At 39.4% G+C, this 20,186-nt stretch overlaps 1 protein-coding gene across 1 annotated transcript in view; it reads left to right on the top strand.

Moving 5' to 3' along the window:
* The window catches only part of LOC138203237 (IgGFc-binding protein), a 47,180-nt gene extending 30,762 nt beyond the window's left edge, over positions 1–16,418 (top strand). Inside the window, exons 3-23 of the mRNA XM_069157988.1 lie at positions 3,296–3,693; positions 4,454–5,018; positions 5,173–5,369; positions 5,498–5,881; positions 6,343–6,635; positions 7,235–7,500; positions 8,306–8,443; positions 8,533–8,789; positions 8,914–8,998; positions 9,706–9,981; positions 10,382–10,456; positions 10,581–10,718; positions 11,066–11,322; positions 11,487–11,571; positions 11,943–12,980; positions 13,091–13,172; positions 13,437–13,647; positions 13,808–13,964; positions 14,059–14,456; positions 15,973–16,102; positions 16,276–16,418. Coding sequence (XP_069014089.1) covers positions 3,296–3,693; positions 4,454–5,018; positions 5,173–5,369; positions 5,498–5,881; positions 6,343–6,635; positions 7,235–7,500; positions 8,306–8,443; positions 8,533–8,789; positions 8,914–8,998; positions 9,706–9,981; positions 10,382–10,456; positions 10,581–10,718; positions 11,066–11,322; positions 11,487–11,571; positions 11,943–12,980; positions 13,091–13,172; positions 13,437–13,647; positions 13,808–13,964; positions 14,059–14,456; positions 15,973–16,102; positions 16,276–16,418 — 5,573 coding nt within the window. The remainder of the gene's footprint in view (positions 1–3,295; positions 3,694–4,453; positions 5,019–5,172; positions 5,370–5,497; positions 5,882–6,342; positions 6,636–7,234; positions 7,501–8,305; positions 8,444–8,532; positions 8,790–8,913; positions 8,999–9,705; positions 9,982–10,381; positions 10,457–10,580; positions 10,719–11,065; positions 11,323–11,486; positions 11,572–11,942; positions 12,981–13,090; positions 13,173–13,436; positions 13,648–13,807; positions 13,965–14,058; positions 14,457–15,972; positions 16,103–16,275) is intronic.
* The last annotated feature ends 3,768 nt before the right edge of the window (positions 16,419–20,186 follow it).

Here is a 20,186-nt window from a genome sequence, read left to right as displayed (position 1 = left end):
TTTTCAAGAATATGTATTGCATAAGTTGACACTCCGAGCTAATGTTTTTGGCTTATCTTTGCAAAGTACGATGCAGTTAAAGGCTCTGTGCCAAGTGGAAAAGAAAATGATCTTGTCCTCCTTTAACAGCATGTAGAACACATGAGGGTCATCAGCTGTGATTGAACAAACTATCTAATACCTTTGTAGTAAAAGTTTCAAGAATTTCCAGTGTTATTTCTATTTCAACAATGTAATAATCTTTACATAACGTGAGTGAGCTTTTAAATTACGTTGGCATAACTGCAAACAGAAATTAACCACAGAATAGACTGACTGAAGAGCAGGGTGAATTATACAAAAAGTGCTCCTTTTTTTTTTTTTTAATGATAAAAATGTCCAACTGCTTTTTAAACATGTTGTTTAAGGATGCTATTTGGGAGCAAAATTCAAAACTATGTGCGAGTCAGATCTGCCCTTCTACCCTTTTGTACCCTGCGTCAATGTTTGAATGAGCTCAGATTTACTACCCCAATTTTCCATTTGACAATTCACTGGTACCTGCAACGGGTTAGGTTAGGTTAGGTTAGGTTAGGTTAGGTTAGGTTAGGTTAGGTTAGGTTAGGTTAGGTAGTTACTTTATTAATCCCCAAGGGGACATTTTTTCACTACAGCAGCATACAGAAGCAATAAGATAATAATAGAATAATAGAAAAGCAATAAAATAGCAGTAAATAGCAGTAAAAAATATAAAATGCACAGTATATACAGTATATACAGTACAGTATATATCTATATATATTATATACAAGTGCACTCAAACACCAAACTTGTGAGTTAATATTTACATCTTTGTTTTTCAAGAAGACGTAAACCATAGGTGAGTTTACTGAGTTCTAAGTCCCTTTTATGACCCAGTAACATTAAAACCTGGTCTCGCCTATCACTATTTACTGAAACTGTGTTAGCTGCTGTCGTCAACTAGGGAACATTTTTTTCACCACAGACCCAGGCCAACCCATTTCCTGTGTTGTTGTCCCTCTGTGTTCTTTCTCCTCCCACTGCTGAGGTTACCTGGTTAGGTGGGGCGGTGTGCGAGAGGTGGGATGCGTGGGGGGGAATAAAAGCCTAAAACTCTCCGCTCTATTCTGAGAACAACACCAGGGGACCTACAGCTCTGGTTGTTAAAGGGTCGCATAAGCTGTGTTTCCACTGAGAAGCCTCACAACAGTTACTGCTCATCATTCATTCTTCAACTCATCAAAGACAGAAAGAGTATTAGCAACGGGAGAGCAGCTGAGAGGCTGCCGCAAAGGGATCAGCCATGCTTGGAGGCACCCACACAGATTTATTGGTCACAGTAGTGCTACTCTTTCTAACTCAGACAGGAACTCAGTGCAGGTGAGTTTCAAGATAATTCAAAATTTCAAATTTTAGCTGATCTGTTATTTGAAATATTTTTATACCACTTGTCAGTTTTATAAAGTCAAAAATGAATGACGTTTTTTTTGTTAAAACGTTGTTTTTATGTCAGTTCTCTAATCAACGTATGGCATTCAAAACGAAATAACCAGTGATGATTGTTTTGCTATTTCAGAGCTGAAACTGACGTGTCATTAGTTACTTTACCAGAGTGGAGGGCAACTTCAGGTAGGAAGTATTACAATTACTGACATCTGTAAACCCTTAATAATAGCTGGAATTACAATACAATAAGGATTTAAATGAGACAAACACATATGCACTGTACATAATACCATACTTAACCCTTTTCTTCTCCTTAGAATATGTCACACAGTGTTACTACGACAGACAGAGCAATCTGATTTGTGACTGGATATGGAGCCAACAAAGAACAGGTACAGAGGATTATGTTAACTGCAATACAGTAGATAGAGATTTGATGAATCAAATATAATATTCAAATTGAAAGCATATGTTTTCTTGAAGTCATTGAGTCATATTTGAGTTCCTTTTGACACTGAAAGATAACTTACATGACCTAACCTTTAAATTTGTCCCACCCTTTTGGAGGAGATTTGGAACATCAGTCCACAGTTCTGTTTTAATCAGACAGGCTGTGATTGAAACCGTATGCCGCTGCATTATCACTAATTGATCTGAAGCAGGCTAATAATCTTTTATCACCCGTTTTCTCAGGGGCAATCAAACTAGAGGGCTAAAACTTAATGTTCAAACTTATACCAAAACTTGCACATAAACAGCTATTTAATGATAACTGCACAAAAACGCATGTACGTCTTGTTTTATTACAACAACAAAGACGAAGAAATGGTTCGCCCTTTCTGAGGAGGCTAAATTTATGATGCAGCATGAAAGTTAATTCCTACATTCTGTATTTTTAAAAAGAACGAAGAAACAAGGTCACTGAATTTATATTGCAGAAACAAAGTGCCCCACTATAAATGATCATGGTCACTTTTTGAAAGCATACATTTCCTTATTATCTTTTTCAGCTTCAGAGGATGTTGCAGTGAATATTTTAGAGAGTGGTCCACTGGGGATGGAGGGCATGTCCTGTTTAGAGTTCTGGTACCTGGCTCCAGCTGCAGCGAACGGGTCCGAACTTCGTGTTCTGCTGAAAAGCAGCGTTGGCCTTGCAGAAATCTGGACCTCTCCTGCCCTCCCTAAAGATGCATGGAGACAAGTGTTTGTGCACCTGAATATCACTGAACCAGGGACACAGGTAAATAAAAATACCACAGAGCTGTTACAAGGGGAATATATTCTTCAATGTACTCTTAAATAGATCAACTTTTTCTACATCAGGTTGTGTTTGAAGCAGTCCAAGCACCGTCTATGGAGGAACAGGTCATATTTAAACAGATTGGTGTAAGAAGAGGCTCATGTAGTAAGTATTTATGACAATAAACTTATTTTTCTGTCTCATAAACAGACGACTTTTGGTCCCATCAATCAATGAAAAAATGAAAACTACATTCTGGTGTGCATGGTGACAGGAATTTTTTGTAATACACAAACCTTTACTGTCATAATACTTGTCAGATTACTATCGGTGAAACTGCAAAATATCTTAACCAAAACCTTTCTAAGGTTTAAGATGGCAAATGTTCATATCACGTTTTACAATTTTAGTGACAACAACTGAAAACATTACTCTACTATAAGTATCACTTCTGTGAAAAATAGGTTGGATAATTAATGTAATTAAGAAATGATGTTTAAGTTCATATAGTAATAACACTGAACATAATTATTTCATGTTACTAGGTTGTTCCTAGCCAGATGGTGTTGTGGCTATAAAGTGACAGTTTGCTTGGTCACACCTCCACAGGACACCAGTGTGAATCTAACACAGAGTTCTGGACAGATGAGTCCACCCGCTGCCTCTGCTCCGCCGGCCAGCTCTTCTGCTTTCCCACTCAGTGCCCTCAGGGCCAAATCTGTGGTCTTCAAAGAGAAGGCTCCAATGGGATTTTCACGTCTGGGATGTGCACTATCCACAGTCACGCAGACTTCAGCACTTTTGATGGAGTGCTGTTCCGCTTCATGGCCCCCTGCACCTATGTACTGGCTAAGACCTGCTCATCCACTGAAGCGCTGCCCATGTTCAGTGTGGAAGTTATCAACGAGCAGAACGGCAACGCATCTCAGCCAACTGTCCAGCAGATCATTCTGGACATGGGGAATATCAGAGTGTCCCTGCTGAGACGGCAGACAAACCGGGTTGTAGTAAGTTATTGTAAAAGGGAGCTATAAATTTAGGGAGGGACTCATCCACAGCCAATTAACAATTATACAAGTTTTTACCATTTGTAAAGGGGGAACAGCTTTGAATGAAATTCACAAAAGTAAGTTTCTGACAGATCTAAGAACACCAGGTTTGGGAAAATGTAAGCTAATGGTTAAAAAGGGTTAAAATAATGACTTGAACTGTGTTGTGCATTAAAATTACGACTTCATTAAAGTTATGTGATCTCCTTCATCATGGCAACAGTAAATTAAGTTTCAAAACAGTTTCCCAAATGTAAGTCTCTGAGGACAATGAGTACGTCTCATTTTAAAGGGAGGCACTATTTTGCAGATCAAGTCATCCTTATGCATTTGATGAACATGTCTGAAGGCTAGAAGCCATTTATTAACATTAAACTACAGTATTCACATTCCTCATTTTACATTAGTCCCGAGACTTTATAAAACTTCAGTTTTGTGTACCTTGCCATTATGCTGTAATGGCCATTTAGCTAAGCACAGCACTGAATGGAGCAGTTCCCATATCTGCAGCCCATTCTGCTGATAAACTGAGTTTTTCATAGAGTGCAGAGTTGAGTGGCATAATGTCCTGGAATTCAGAGGGGACTACTCAGTCCTATCAGCTCTGAGAGGTACATCTATCTTCAGAATGCCATTTTTATGCAGTCTGTCAGATACATTAAGTCCTTTCTCCTGGTGACAGCCGGTAAAGAAGTCTAATACTAATTCTGTTTTTCAGGTTAATGGGGTCTGGAGGAAACTTCCACTCAGCTTCAACAGTGGCAGCATCAACATCAGGAGCAATCCTGCTGCTATTGTACTCCGAACCAGTTTTGGTCTTTTCGTGTCGTATGACAACGCCGGTGCTGTCCACATCACCTTGCCATCTACCTACTCTGATAAAGTCTGTGGCTTGTGTGGCAACTTTAACCACCTCAGAGACGATGACTTCCGCAAGCCTGATGGTACAAATGCACAAAATGCTACAACTTTGGCAGAGAGCTGGCAGACTGGAGAAACCACCTCTTCCTGTGAAACCATTCTAGTGCCACATCAGTGTGACCCACAGGAGGAGGCTGAGTATGCCAGTGAGCTGTACTGTGGCAGCCTCCTCTCAAACACTGGGCCCTTTGCTGACTGCTTATCAGTTCTTAGGGCAGAGAGCTACTTCAGGGGCTGTGTGGTTGGCATGTGTTCTTCTCAGGGTGACCCAGCTGTGCTATGTGAAGCAGTAGAGCTCTACGCTGGTATCTGCCAGGATGCTGGAGTTGCTGTACCTGTGTGGAGGAACTCCACATTCTGTCGTACGTTGCTTTATTAATTTACTGCTTTCAGCTTTCATATTCCTTCCTTCTGTAAATAAATAGGGTAAATTGTGGCAAATAATGTCTGTAATAATACAATAACAGTCAAGGTCATGCTCTTTACTCTTTCCTCTCTCTTCCCATGCCTGCTCAGCCCTACAGTGTGGTGAAAACAGCCACTATAACTCATGCGCTGATGGCTGTCCCGAGGTGTGCGCAAGTCTAGATATAGCTGGCTCCTGTGGAAGCTGTGAGGAAAGATGCGAGTGTGACTCTGGCTTCAAACTCAGAGGGGGAAAGTGTGTCCCAGCAGAAGACTGTGGGTGCTGGTATAAAGTAAAACAATATGAGGTAAGTGAGGCAGTTGAACACAAAATAATTTATTATTCACATATTTAATTTCACAGCAGAGTATTTTTTTTTTTTTTTTTTTTTTTTTTTTTTTTTTTTTTTTAACACAACTTCTTTCTCCCCTGCAGAAAGGTGAAACCCTCCTGGAAGGAGATTGTGTGAAAACGTGCCAGTGCATGGGTGACAATGCAATGCACTGCACCTCAATGCAATGTGCAGACAATGAGGTCTGTAAGATTAAGGATGGGGTCAAAGGCTGCTTCTCCTTCAAACCGGCCACCTGCAGCATTTATGGTGATCCACACTACATCACCTTTGACAGGTTGGCCTATGACTTTCAAGGCGGCTGCAGTTACACACTGACCACCACGTGCACTGGAGAAAGCTTAGTAGAGTTCAGCGTCATCGGACACAACATGCATCCACCCCTTCAGAACTTTACCAGAGCCAAGCTTGAAGCTGTGACTCTTCAGATTGAGGATCTGTACCTCACACTGAATCAAAGCGGACAGGTCTATGTAAGCATGCAGTTCTCCCTATTACACAATCACAACTGTTTCATAGCAATTTAAATGGGACAAACGCTGTCGCGAAAATGTGACACGGGACTGTTTCTAGTTCATGTAAAAAGTGTCCTGTGACCTGCTGGAGCAGTTTACTGAACGTGCAGTAATATTGTTCAGTATTATCTACTGTAATTCATTAATAGTAGTGGCTAATAACTTTCCTATCAGCACGTACATGTTTATAGGGCTCAGTTATTACTCTGTGTGAAGTCATTGGAGGAAGTTGGGTTTTTATCACCTGGGGCTGACACAAATACAAGAACTAATAGCCAACTATGTTGACTTTAACCTGAACAGCTAGTGCAGCAGCTAACTGTTTGCACTAACCAGTGGAGGAAATATTAGCCCTCAGTTCTATTGAGAACTCCTACTATAAACTCATTGTGAATTACTTGTCCTTTCTTTAGGTCCATCATAGCCATGTCCAACTCCCCTTTTCAACTAATGGTACATACGGCTCCGTATGGGCCTACATGAAGAATAATTCTATAATCATGGAGACAACCTTTGGCCTCAGAATGGAGATTGATGGGCAGAACAGACTATTTCTGCAGGTGGATGAGCGTTACAAATATGAACTGTGTGGTCTGTGTGGCACCTACTCTGGACACCAGGACGACGACTTTGTAACACCAGGAGGCAATATTGCCACCGAACCATTTGAGTTTGGTGACAGCTGGAGGCGACCTGACAATAATGAGTGAGCTATCTTTCATACTGTACAGGGTAACTGCAAATGTTTGGCACAAGTAAAGTAATTTTATCACATTTCAGTACTTCTCAAAGGAAATAATCTATCACTTCAACAGCTAATATAGATACTACACTTCTTTAGCACTAGCAGGATGGTGCTAATTACTCATATATTCCCATCAGCCTAAACTATACTTTGAGTTCAATGCTAATTAGCGAACGTTAGCAAGATATGCTGAATTAAGATAGAGAACCTGCTAAAAGTCGTCATGTCAGCATTTCTGTTGTGAGCATGTTGGAAATAGTTGTTTGTGCTTCAGAAAATAACAATCCATCACAATAAAAAAACATAGTCGATTAATAATAACCACAAGCACAATATGATCTACCTGGTTAGTTAAGTGATCAGTAGAAAATTCCAGTTACTAGACTGGTAACAAGCCAAATATCTCAGCATATATAGCCAAGACCAAGCTCACACTCTGGTACCTCAACATATCATCTTCTTCAAGCATTGAAGTTATTAAACAATGAAGTGTAAATAAAAGAGTATATTCCAGAAGCAAAAATAACATCATCTCTGCTTCCCTGTCTAAATTTTCTCAGGTGTATCGCCCATCCCAATGATCCACAAGTCTGTGATAATGAAGAGAGGAACCGGGCCTACAAAGAGTGTTCTGCACTATTTGGTGATGCCTTCCAGGCCTGCCATGAACACGTCCACCCAAGCATCTACCTCAACAGTTGTGTGTATGACTACTGTGCCACAAGTGGTGACCAACACACTCTATGTGAATCTCTGAAGTCCTATGCCTCAGCATGCCAGGTTGCAGGAGTTGATCTTCACCACTGGCATATTGACACAGTCTGTGGTGAGAATTTGAGTCACACATGGGTCAGATGATACTGTAATAACTGTGCATGTGTAAGTAGATGTACAAATAATTATATTGGTTTGATTGATTTTTTTTTTTTTTTTTTTTTTTTTTTTTTTTTAAATTTTAAGATACATTTATGTGATTAACACTGTTCTTGAATGAAGCTTTTCTATCCCATCAATCATATCTATTGATTGTGTTTTCTCTAACGAAAAATTTCTTACAAACTTTTTTGCATCAGCTTTTCATTTTTTTGTTCTGATCTGGTCCATTGCGAAATCAAAGGAAGCAACAGCCTCCAGCCCTTTCCTGAATGATGTTTGTTTTTGTCAGTGATAAAAGCAAAGTTTGATCAATTAAAAGGTGGTTTCTGGTGACAATTAAGATGTGAGGGATAGCCAAACACAAAATATTTCCCAGGGTGGCAAAAAGGCTAGGGTGGTGAACTCATTTCTTTCTTTTTTGTTTGTTTTGCTTTTTCTTTTGTTTTTGTTCATATTTCAGCTGACCCATCAACCACCTCATCTCTTCCAACAACTCCAAGTCCTACCTCTCCAACACCAGATCAGACTTGTAAGAGCATTGAGAGTTGGGAAGGTTTCTTTGTGACTGGTTTGGATAATCAATGGCATAATCGAATTCATAATTACAAAACAAATATTATATTTGACTATCCTTGCCTGTTATATATTTACCAACATTGAAAATATAAATGTATTTCAATACAGTTTTTTCAAACTGTATTGGTTTTAAAGATAACTGACTCATAATGTCCATTGTGTTGTATGCTTCTTGATAGTCTGTCCTGTGAACTGCAACTTTGACAAAGATCTGTGTGGGTGGGAGCAGCTCATACAGGACAGTTTTGATTGGACAAGACATTCAGGACCCACACCATCAGATCTAACTGGGCCAAACCAAGACCACACCACTGGAGGTAAACCTAATGTGAGACCGCACTATCACCTCTTTTGTGTTACTGCACTATTATTTCACGATTCATACTTACTTCTTTGTTTTCTCTAGCTGGTTTCTACATGTACCTTGAGGGAAACAATGTGACCCATGGAGACCCCACCCGCTTGTTTAGCTCCGTGTGTCATTACGATGGTCCTCTCTGCCTGCACTTCTGGTACCATATGTACGGTTCAGCCACAGCCATGGCTCTCAACATCTACTTGCTCAAAGGCAATATAGCTGACAAGCTCTGGTCCAGGATGAACAACCAGGGACCAGAATGGCAGCCAGGAAATGTTGATATCAGAGTGTCCGGTCCATTCCAAGTAAGGCTGGCAATATATGGGTACATCCTGTTTGAATGTTGCACACTGTTTCTGCAAAGACCAATGATGGCAATGTATAGAGTGTACATTATTATTTTCCTATTTTTTTTTTTTTTTTTTTCAGATCATAGTGGAGGGAATTCGAGGCTCTAATGATAAATCAGATGTGGCCATTGATGATGTTTCTATCCATTTGGGCTCATGCTCAGGTGACATTCACCATCAAAAATGATAACATTTTATAAACGTGTTAAAAATATGTTACCATAAAATAAATATTTGTCCTAATGATGTAAATAAACAAAGGTCCATATTTATGATCATACTAGATATCGCAAGGTTTAAACCAAGTCAATAATTGCTTCCTTCAGGTAGCTTCCCGGATCTGATTAATGGAACTGAGCTTCATTCCACAACTGCACAAGTCCTCCCCTCAGACCCAAGTAAGTACACAGGAAGCAGTATTTTATGGCTCAACTGTTTCTGCATCACAAAAGCAGAAGTGTGGTTACACATTAACATTTATGTCTCCTTCAATAAATATTGCATTTGCAATGTTAATGGTAACCAGAGTTAATTTTTAGGATGTTATGTAACTGCGTTAATACGTAGACCATGTTAATATTTTGCAAATGTTTCCCTTTAGTGTGTGATCTTGACTGTAGCTTTGACAGCAACCTTTGCAGCTGGAATCAAATGGTCACGGATGCTTTTGACTGGACATGGCAAAGTGGTTCCACCGCCACCATGATGACCGGCCCCTCTGCTGACCACACCGGTGGTAATGCCCTTCATATGCATTTATATAAATGGTGGCTGATAGTAAACAAAGACGATATTTTAAGGTAACAAAAATTGTGTCCCACCACTGAAAGTGTGTCTAATAAATTTGATCTTTTCACTCCTCTTTTTTTAGATGGCCACTACCTTTATATTGAGGCGAGCAGCATGTCACATGGAGATACGGCTCGTCTCATCAGCTCTGAGTGTTCTGACTCTGGTCCTCAGTGCCTGCAGTTCTGGTACCATTTGTACGGCTCTGCGGATACAATGGGCCTCCATGTTTACCTGCTGCAGAACAGCGTGGCTGATGCCGTCTGGTGGAGGAGGAATGACCAAGGAAATACGTGGCACCTGGCTCAGGTGGACATCAACATAACCGGAACTTTTCAGGTGACCCATCTCAAACACAGTACTAAGATGGTGTGCTGCCTTCAGTGTAGTAATGAAGTTCTGCAAACTTACCAATGAATTATATATATCATTCAGATCGTCATTGAAGGACGCAGAGGATCCAATGATCAGTCAGATGTGGCCATAGATGACGTAAAGCTTTACCATGGTCACTGCTCGGGTAAGAAGCATATACAAGCAAAAAATACTGTTACAGGTAAAAGTTTCTACACTGAATATTCAATACCATTGTTTAACTGTTGCAGATCTGAGTGGTGTTACAACACAACCTGCTAAACCTGATTCAAATACCACAGCTCCCCCTAGTGTCCCTGTGCCAACCAATGCAGCTCCAGAGCCCCGTGTTGTCAATATTACAGCCCAGCCTCCTGTCATGAATGTCACTGTCCTTCCCACAGTGGAGGCAACAACCAGCCGCATTAATGCAGGCAATGTTACTAAAGCTCCAGTTATCAGGCCACCTCTACACCCAGGTATTCCACAGCAGCACTTGTACTCCCCTTTCATACTTTTATGGTTAATGGTTTACTCTTTAATTATGTGACTCCCAGAATTACTGTGATCTGATCTAATGATATTTCTGATGTTCCTTTCCAGTATGTCAACTGCACTGTAATTTTGAGCAAGATTTATGTCAGTGGAACCAGATGTTGACTGATGTTTTTGATTGGACACGGCAAAGTGGCTCCACTCCCACTATGATTACCGGTCCTTCTTCAGATCACACCACAGGAGGTAATTAGCCCTCTGACACAAGCCAAGTGAAGTTATACTGAGATTGTATACCAGTGTTCAAGTTTCAGGGAAAAAAATAAACTGCACACTATTTTCAAGTTTGATGCCAGCCACAGTCACACTTATGAGACTGAACTTGTACTTTATTCAAATAGAGACATGTTCCCTTTAAAACCTCTTTAAAAGTAATGTATTGCCTTTTGGTGTTCAAAAGAAATCTGTATTGCCAACATTTAACAGTTTCAGCCGTAATTAGACATACCTTGAACTTGTTAAATTAAATGAGAACTTATAAAATGACTTTAAACAACTTTATAATATGCTGTGTGTCTTATGTCCTCATCCAGATGGCCACTATCTTTACATCGAAGCCAACAGTGCGTCACTTGGGGACACGTCTCGTCTCATCAGCTCTCAGTGTACTGACTCTGGTCCTCAATGTCTGCAGTTCTGGTACCATATGTACGGCTCGGCCGATACAATGGGTCTCCATGTTTACTTGCTCCAGGACAGAAAGGCTGATGCAATATGGAGGAAAAGTAACAATCAAGGAAATATGTGGCACCTGGCACAGGTGGACTCGGCAACAACTGGAGCATTCCAGGTGAGTTACATCTTAAAGATGTTTCTTCCCCTGTCATGTCTAATGTTATTAATTTACTGAGCAAAATAATGGGTAATCTGCAACAATTAATGAGTGTAAATGTGACACAATAAATCTGTTCACTATAACAAGTATAGTGTATTAACCTGTGAGCCTAATTTTAGATCATTTTTGAGGGGCGAAGAGGTTCCAATGATCAGTCTGATGTGGCCATAGATGATGTGTCACTTCATCGTGGGCACTGTGCAGGTAATCCTGTTGTATTGACATTGTGCTTAGCCCAAACACAGTATATCTTATAATCAAATGGAACAAACTTGACCGTGAAATGTTATTACAGATCTAGCTAAACCAACAACCCCTGCTCTTGCAACCTTGAGTCCACTTGCAACACTTTCAGAGGTTCCTTCACTGAACAGCTCAACCACTACACAACCACCATCAACTTCATCAAAACCAGATCCACAATTGACAACTGCGTTTAAAACAACCACCAAAACAACAGCAGCCCCAACTGACGGTGATACACAAACCCCTACAAAACCAAGGACAACTATAATCCCGGACACTTCACGTCCTGATGTACCAACAACAAGACCACAGCCACTGATAACATCAAGACCAACAGCTCCAACTGGACCCCAAACTACAGATAGACCACACCCACAAACAACAGTTAGACCACAACCTCCAACAACAGATCAACTACAGTCAAAAACAACAGCTGGACCACAACCTCCATCTGAAACTCAGCCACAACCACAAACAACAGCTGGACCACAACCTCCAACTCAAACTCAACCAAAACCACAAACAACAGCTGGACCACAACCTCCAACTCAAACTCAGCCACAGTCACAAACAACAGCTGGACCACAACCTCCAACTCAAACTCAGCCACAGCCACAAACAACAGCTGGACCACAACCTCCAACTGAAATTCAGCCAAAACCACAAACAACAGCTGGACCACAACCTCCAACTGAAACTCAACCAAAACCACAAACAACAGCTGGACCACAACCTCCAACTCAAACTCAGCCACAGTCACAAACAACAGCTGGACCACAACCTCCAACTCAAACTCAGCCACAACCACAAACAACAGCTGGACCACAACCTCCAACTCAAACTCAGCCACAGCCACAAACAACAGCTGGACCACAACCTCCAACTGAAACTCAACCAAAACCACAAACAACAGCTGGACCACAACCTCCAACTCAAACTCAGCCACAGCCACAAACAACAGCTGGACCACAACCTCCAACTGAAACTCAGCCAAAACCACAAACAACAGCTGGACCACAACCTCCAACTCAAACTCAGCCACAGCCACAAACAACAGCTGGACCACAACCTCCAACTGAAACTCAGCCAAAACCACAAACAACAGCTGGACCACAACCTCCAACTCAAACTCAACCAAAACCACAAACAACAGCTGGACCACAACCTCCAACTCAAACTCAGTCACAGTCACAAACAACAGCTGGACCACAACCTCCAACTCAAACTCAACCACAGCCACAAACAACAGCTGGACCACAACCTCCAACTCCAACTCAGCCAAAACCCCAAACAACAGCTGGACCACAACCTCCAAATCAAACTCAACCACAAACAACAGCTGGACCACAACCTCCAACTCAAACTCAGCCAAAACCACAAACAACAGCTGGACCACAACCTCCAACTCAAACTCAACCACAAACAACAGCTGGACCACAACCTCCTGTCACAACTACACCAAAACTTCCAACAACAGCAGCACCACAACCAACAACCATGACTCAATCACAGCCTTCTGCAACCACAGCTAGACCAGAACCTCCATCTGAAACTCAGCCACAACCACAAACAACAGCTGGATCACAACCTTCAACCACAGTTAAACCTCAACTTACAACAATTACACCACAACACACATCAACATTAGGACCACAGACAACTACTACACCTGTGCCAAGTAAGTTTAAAGTTTGCATTTCTGCATTTTACAGAGATTGGAACATTAATATGTTGTCTGACTATATACATTGACTGAATAGACCTTTTCTTTCTAATTTGAAGCTTATTACGTTGTGTAAACTCTTTGTCTATATGTATTATCTAGCACCCTCTTGCCCAGAGAACAGCCATTACACCACTTGCATCCCTGCATGCAGTCCAACCTGTGTACACCTGAATGGACCACCACGCTGCAATGACAATAAGGGTTGTTTGCCAGGATGTGTTTGTGATGATGGCTTTGTGCAGAAAGGGAGCTTTTGTGTGCCTATACAACAGTGTGGCTGTGTAGACAAAAATGGCGGCAAATACCACGTGAGTGACATTTCATAATAAATCTTCATCAATGGCATAAATCTAATTTTGAAATACTTTGGTGGACTAATCTCTGAATGCAGGATCATTATTGCCAAAAAAAAAAAAAAAAATAGGAACATTGGTCTCGGGAGCATGCTGACTCTCTCTTTCTTGTCAGTTCAATGAAGAATGGTACACTGATCACTGCAGTAATAAATGTGAATGCGAGCTGGACGATGACATGGGGAAGATTGACTGCGATGACAAAGACGAATGTGAAGGAAATGCTGTCTGCCTGCAAAATGAGATGGGCGATTATTACTGCCAGTCTACAGGTGCTGTATATGCCATCATTTACCTGATATTTCTAAACTGTAACATCTTATTTACAATTATTTTTTTTTAATTGCTCCGTTTGTCGCTCCACAGGCTTCAGTGAGTGCACTATCAATGGAAACCCTGAGTACAAAACGTTTGATAAAATGAAGCATGACTTTGAGGGTGAACACTCATACGTGTTGATCAGGACCAAGAACTTGCCAAATAATCTTCCAGATGTGTATATTGAAGGCATATATACACGCACCTCTGACGATGATGATGATGATGATGATGATGATGATGATGATGATGATAATGATCAGCATCATAGTGACAGAAGCAGTGAAGAAGACCATGATAGCAGAGTAAGGGAAGAGGATGACGATGAAGATAATGAAGACGATGATGACGACAGCAAAGAGCACAATGAACACCACAGATTACAAGAGCTGAAGATCAGAGTGTACAATTACACTGTAAAGTTCAAGAAGAATCTGAGGCTGACGGTACGTCTGTCTCCGTGTCATTTTACTGTGGCACAATGATGATATCATGTTTCTGCCTGCCCACAGACATTTGTAAAAGCACTCAGGGACGTAACAAGCTTTGTCTTTTACATTTTCTCTTGAAGGTTTTATAGATACACTGAGACAAATTATGTGATGTGCTAAATTATGTTCGTTTTATGTAATTTCCCTGCTGGCATTTTAAACATTTGTCCATATAAAAGACAAACAGACACAGAGAAAGACATTATATATATAAAATAAACCAGCAATATTAATATCATATGGTATATTCATCCAAGAGTCAGACATTAGTATCACTGAGTTGGAACTATGTAACTTCAAAGGAGCAGTTAGGATTTAGTGTTATTTAGCAAGAGATTGCAGATTGCAACCAACTGAAAGCCCACCGCCTCACCCCTCCCCTTCAAAAGTGTGAATTTATGGTGGCCGCGAAAGTTGTGAAAAGCGCAAACGGCCTGTTACTGGAGAAACATGCCGGTGGAAGAGAACCCACTCTCGCTGTAGATTTGAAAGGCTCACTTTAATGCAATGAAAACACAACAATTCAGTGAGTTTCCGGTGATTACACACCAATGAAAACATAATTATGAATATAAGACTCCATTTCAGCTGGTATCTCCTCCAAAATTCTACACACTGAACCTTTACATAAGGTATATTGTTTTTAGTATATAATGATCACTGTTACTTCAAGCTTTAACAGATTTAACAGCAAATACGTTACATTATGGTTATAATCATACTTATAATATTTTTTTCAGTAAAACCCTGAAAAAAAGAGGCAATGCCAATGTAGGTACTTTTAGTAGTGAAAATGATGTCCACATTACGACCAAGACATCCTACTGTGGTAAGATGTTCAGTACAAGCTGATGATTTTATAAACAAAACTAAGAAACTGCAGCCTGAGGTTGTAGTTATAGAATGCAAAGGTTTGACAATGACATGCTAACATGGTATAATGTTTACTATGTTTACCATCTTAGTTTTCCGTGTTAGTGTGCTAACGTTTTGCATACTCAAGGCAAATGAGAATGTCAATAAGTTACATTTATTTTCTCAAAGTAGATTCAGTAGGTTTTGAGCTCTGGAAACATGAATGTCGGTTAAAGTCCAACTGCCTTAGATGTAGAAATGTTTAATTGTGAAAACGTTAACCTGCTGGTGGGGCTACACGAAACTACATAAAATGTTAAATTTCACATAAGTCATAACAGGATTCATCACTCACGAACCAACCCACCAACAAAAAAAAAAACAAACAAACCCTGCACTGAATTTCAATCCAGTAAATACTTGTTGAGATATTTCAGACTGGGCGGTGTTGAACCTATACTGCCATCTATAGATCCATGTTGGTACATGGCAAAAATGTGGCGAATCCCTGGACTCATCAAACATGATCCTAAAAGAATAAACAACAGATCAGACAGCTACTGTACTGAGATTATACTGTAAATTGTATTGACTAATCCCATTTTTCTTCCTCCAGGTGGATGGAAAGGGAACTAATACTCCTGTGTCACCGACTGCTGGTCTAAACATTCGGAAGCGCTCCTCTCGCATCTACCTGGAGACCGACTTTGGTCTCTCAGTGAAGTTTAACAAACGCAGCAAAGCAGGTATCTAATCTTTATCTAATTCAATTAGTCCATTAGAATTAGCTCTAGTCTTGAAACAACAAGACTAATAACAAATCCTTCATTTTATCATTTCATTCCGTGCCAATGAACAATGAGTTTTTTTCTATAGTTATACAATTAAATAAATGACACTGTTGATGTGTTTTATGCAGAGATCACTCTACCACACATTTATAAAAGGCGGATGGGAGGCCTGTGTGGCAACTTTGACGGTCTAAAGTGGAATGACCAGATGAAGCCTGATGGTTCCAGGGCCCCGACTGTTCAAGAGTTTGGAGAGAGCTGGAGAGTGTGAATATCATTCAGATGTAAGGATGAGAAGTGGCACTTAAAAACACCTGTGAAAGTTTTGACTAATCGAATCATGGTTTCAGTTTACATGAAAATACACACTGAACTGTCACCTCGGTAAATAAGATCAGACATTATTAATACCGTTTTGTTACTTTTACCCTCTTACAAATCTGAGCTGTGAAGCATGCATGACATGGACAGTGGCAGTGATGTGCTGGGTTTTGTACCTCCATCTTTTCAGACAATGTTTTGCTGTTCTACACAAAGTATCATACAGTAAAAGAAAACCTCCCTACTGACCCTGTGTTTTTCTGGGATTTGAAAGCTTTCATGTCTGTTTTTTTTTTAAAGTTACTTGTGTCTTTGGAATCTTTACAATCTTTAAATTTTTCAAGGAATCTATGGACTTGTCTGACAGGACTGTGTCATTACCATGTATACTATTTATTCAAAGTTGATACTCCAACAGCATACCCAATATGAATATCTCACACACTAATGTCCACTTAGACACTAAGTATAATTGAGGGAGTTTAAATATTGAAACCGCATGTCTGCACTTGGGTTATTTATCATCATCTGATACTGTTAGAAACAAATCTAAAATGTGCAGTGCAAATATTACAAAAAATGGTGTTTGCACTTTATTATCATGTGTATTTGTTAATTTTTTTTTTTGTTGAATTCTCACTGTTCTAATAAACATGGACCTTGGTATTATTTGTGTCGCCTTTTGTTTAGTCTTTTTATACTCAAGTGTAGTTACAAAAGCATTCCAGACATACGTACATTTTGAAGACGAAACCCATTATCTTACTGTAGACCTGTAGAAATCCTAATCATTCAGGAAATACAAAATACAAAAAAACCACAGAACTTCTCTAACATGATATGTGAAGACAAGGTAATTGTTTTTTTCTGGCAGACAATGGGATCATTCTTGTCTGGAGAGTACCTGAACACGTGTGTGTGTGTGTGTGTGTGTGTGTGTGTGTGTGTGTGTGTGTGTGTGTGTGTGTGTGTGTGTGTGTGTGTGTGTGTGTGTGTGCGTGTGTGTGTGTGTGTGCGTGTGTGTGCGTGTGCGCGCGTGCGTGCGTGTGTGCGTGCACATGTGCGTCAAGCAGTCTTGGCTTCACTCAGCAGTCACACAAAGTCATGGATTGGTTTGCATTGACTCTCTTTCTTCTGTTACTACCTCTTAATGGTGGTGAGTTATACGTTATTGTAGACCTGTAGAAATCCTAATCATTCAGGAAATACAAAATACAAAAAAACCACAGAACTTCTCTAACATGATATGTGAAGACAAGGTAATTGTTTTTTTCTGGCAGACAATGGGATCATTCTTGTCTGGAGAGTACCTGAACACGTGTGTGTGTGTGTGTGTGTGTGTGTGTGTGTGTGTGTGTGTGTGTGTGTGTGTGTGTGTGTGCGTGTGTGTGCGTGTGTGTGCGTGCGTGCGTGTGTGCATGCACATGTGCGTCAAGCAGTCTTGGCTTCACTCAGCAGTCACACAAAGTCATGGATTGGTTTGCATTGACTCTCTTTCTTCTGCTAATACCTCTCAATGGTGGTGAGTAATACATTATCATAATGAATATTAAACAGTTTAATCAAGTAAAGTCTCAATAACCTGTTTGGAAAAAGCTAATTGACTGCCAAATGGTTGAATAATTAAAATACCATCCAAGTCATTTGATGAAATTACAATAAAAATGATTGAATTGTTGATGGCCTTTATGTCTTTAATGTGGCAATTTTTATCTAAAAATAACTAAGCTGTATTTTTTTGTTTGCACAAATTACAAAACCTATTTATTTAATGAAAAACATGACAATGAAGAATGTTTATATTCCTTATGTTCTTAGTCTGAATTTTGTTGAGACAAACCGTTGTTCCATTTTTTTAAGCACGCTGATGGAAATAGAAAAATCTTCCCCCCACACTTTACCAAAAATGAAATGTGATGTTTCATAAAAAGAAACAGAAACATTCTTCACCTGTCTACTTTGATAATATGGAATTGTGATTTTTTTTTTTTTTTTTTTTTTTTTTTTTTTTTTTTTTTTTAGGATTTAGGATTTATTGTAGATAATGGGCTAAAATATGTGAACAATTTGTTTTGGTTTATTTGTGTATTTCACATATGAAATACACAAAAGAAATATAAAAGGAACATGTGTGGTGTGGGTATGGTATAACCTGCGAAGGTGTAGGGAGAACCACACTTAAAAGATCTACAGAATGTGCTCAATAATTTCAGAAATTAAATACATGTAGAATTATGGTTTAAAAAAATTATGTAGCTCACCATACTAAGGGAGTAAATAATAGTTCCTCATTCTAATTTTTCTTGGCGTGCCGCCGAACCACCATTGCAGCATTTAAGAGAAAAAAAAGAAAAGAAAAAGAAGTCCACAATGAAGCTGCAAAGGTGATCACATTTTAAGGTTGAAGAGAAAACAGCCTTGCAGCTTCCCTTGAGTGTTACGCAGTGACGTCACAGCAAAGTTACTCATCAGACAGGAGGACAAGGAAATAACTTCAGTAAAGTTGGAAAATATATTAGCAAATTCAAACTTCCTGAATCAATGGCTTATTAATTAAAAGTTGTTCAAACATAAGCAACGTCTGAACACAACAAGCTACGATCACAGACTACAGCCTAATTTTCATCAGGACGAGCTGTCCTCGGAGCTGAACAAATAACACTGGTCTACAAACCAGAGGACAATCAATAGGCATATCAATGATCCGTTTTATTTCCAATTACAAATTCCTCAAAATTATGCAAAAGCACAGTTATTCAAACTGTGTGTTGTAGTATAAACCAGCAGAAGTCCAGTGACGTGTGAAGAGATGAAAGATAATTCAAAATGCCTTGCTCATTGCTATTATTAGGCAGACCCAGCTCATTACTGTGCACACAGCTATACATACAAAATGTAGATGGGCTTCAAGAGCCTTCTGCTGCTGACAGAGAAATAGAAACCTCCTGGCAGGTCGTGCTTTGAGAGAACAAAACCTTTTTTTGCTTGCACATGAACATTTCTTTTTTCGCTCACAGGTATGATTGACCTTTGCTCCTAAAGCTCCATCCTTAGGTAACGCTGAATAGAGGTCATTATTGATCCTAATCACATGTTATTGATGGCATTTATAAGTCTTTTTTGTGTATAGATAATGACACTGACTAATCTTCTGAATGTATATTTTCATTCCACAAAAGAAACTCTTTAATATTTAATAGGAAACTAATAACGTGATGTTTCATGAAAAGAAAGAGAAAGATTCTTCACCTGTCTACTTTGATAATATGGAATTGTGATTTTTTTTTTGCAAAATAATATCTAAAACTATGAAGTAAATCTGAAGTCTTATATCTTACTTTTAAAACAAATATTCAGATTTGAAGAATATTGACATCAAAAATAGTCAACAACTGTGATTTCAAAAAGTAGTAAGTATAACAGCTTTGGAAAAGGATATTCATCTATTAAAATGTTTCTGCAGCTGCAAGATACAGATTTCTTGTCCATACAATATAACATTATGCTAATACATTAAATTATAATAAAATGTTCAGAAATGCGTATTATGGACAAAACCTTTTGTTTTTCTGAGAATCCATGAGATTTAGTGACTTTTACAATCAGACACATCAGAAAGTTTATCAGCAATCAGAAAACAGGAGAAGAAATGTTGATAAAACTTTGATGAATTCATCACTATAGATATGAATCTTGATTTGTAAACTGTCATATTTCT

This window comes from Embiotoca jacksoni, unplaced genomic scaffold, assembly GCF_022577435.1.
Source record: "Embiotoca jacksoni isolate LCO1_2020_lvr unplaced genomic scaffold, fEmbJac1.0.p SCAF_22, whole genome shotgun sequence".
Classification (NCBI taxonomy): Eukaryota; Metazoa; Chordata; class Actinopteri; family Embiotocidae; genus Embiotoca; species Embiotoca jacksoni.
The sequence above is the reverse complement of the archived record's forward strand: the minus strand, read 5'-3'. Positions and strand labels throughout refer to the sequence as shown.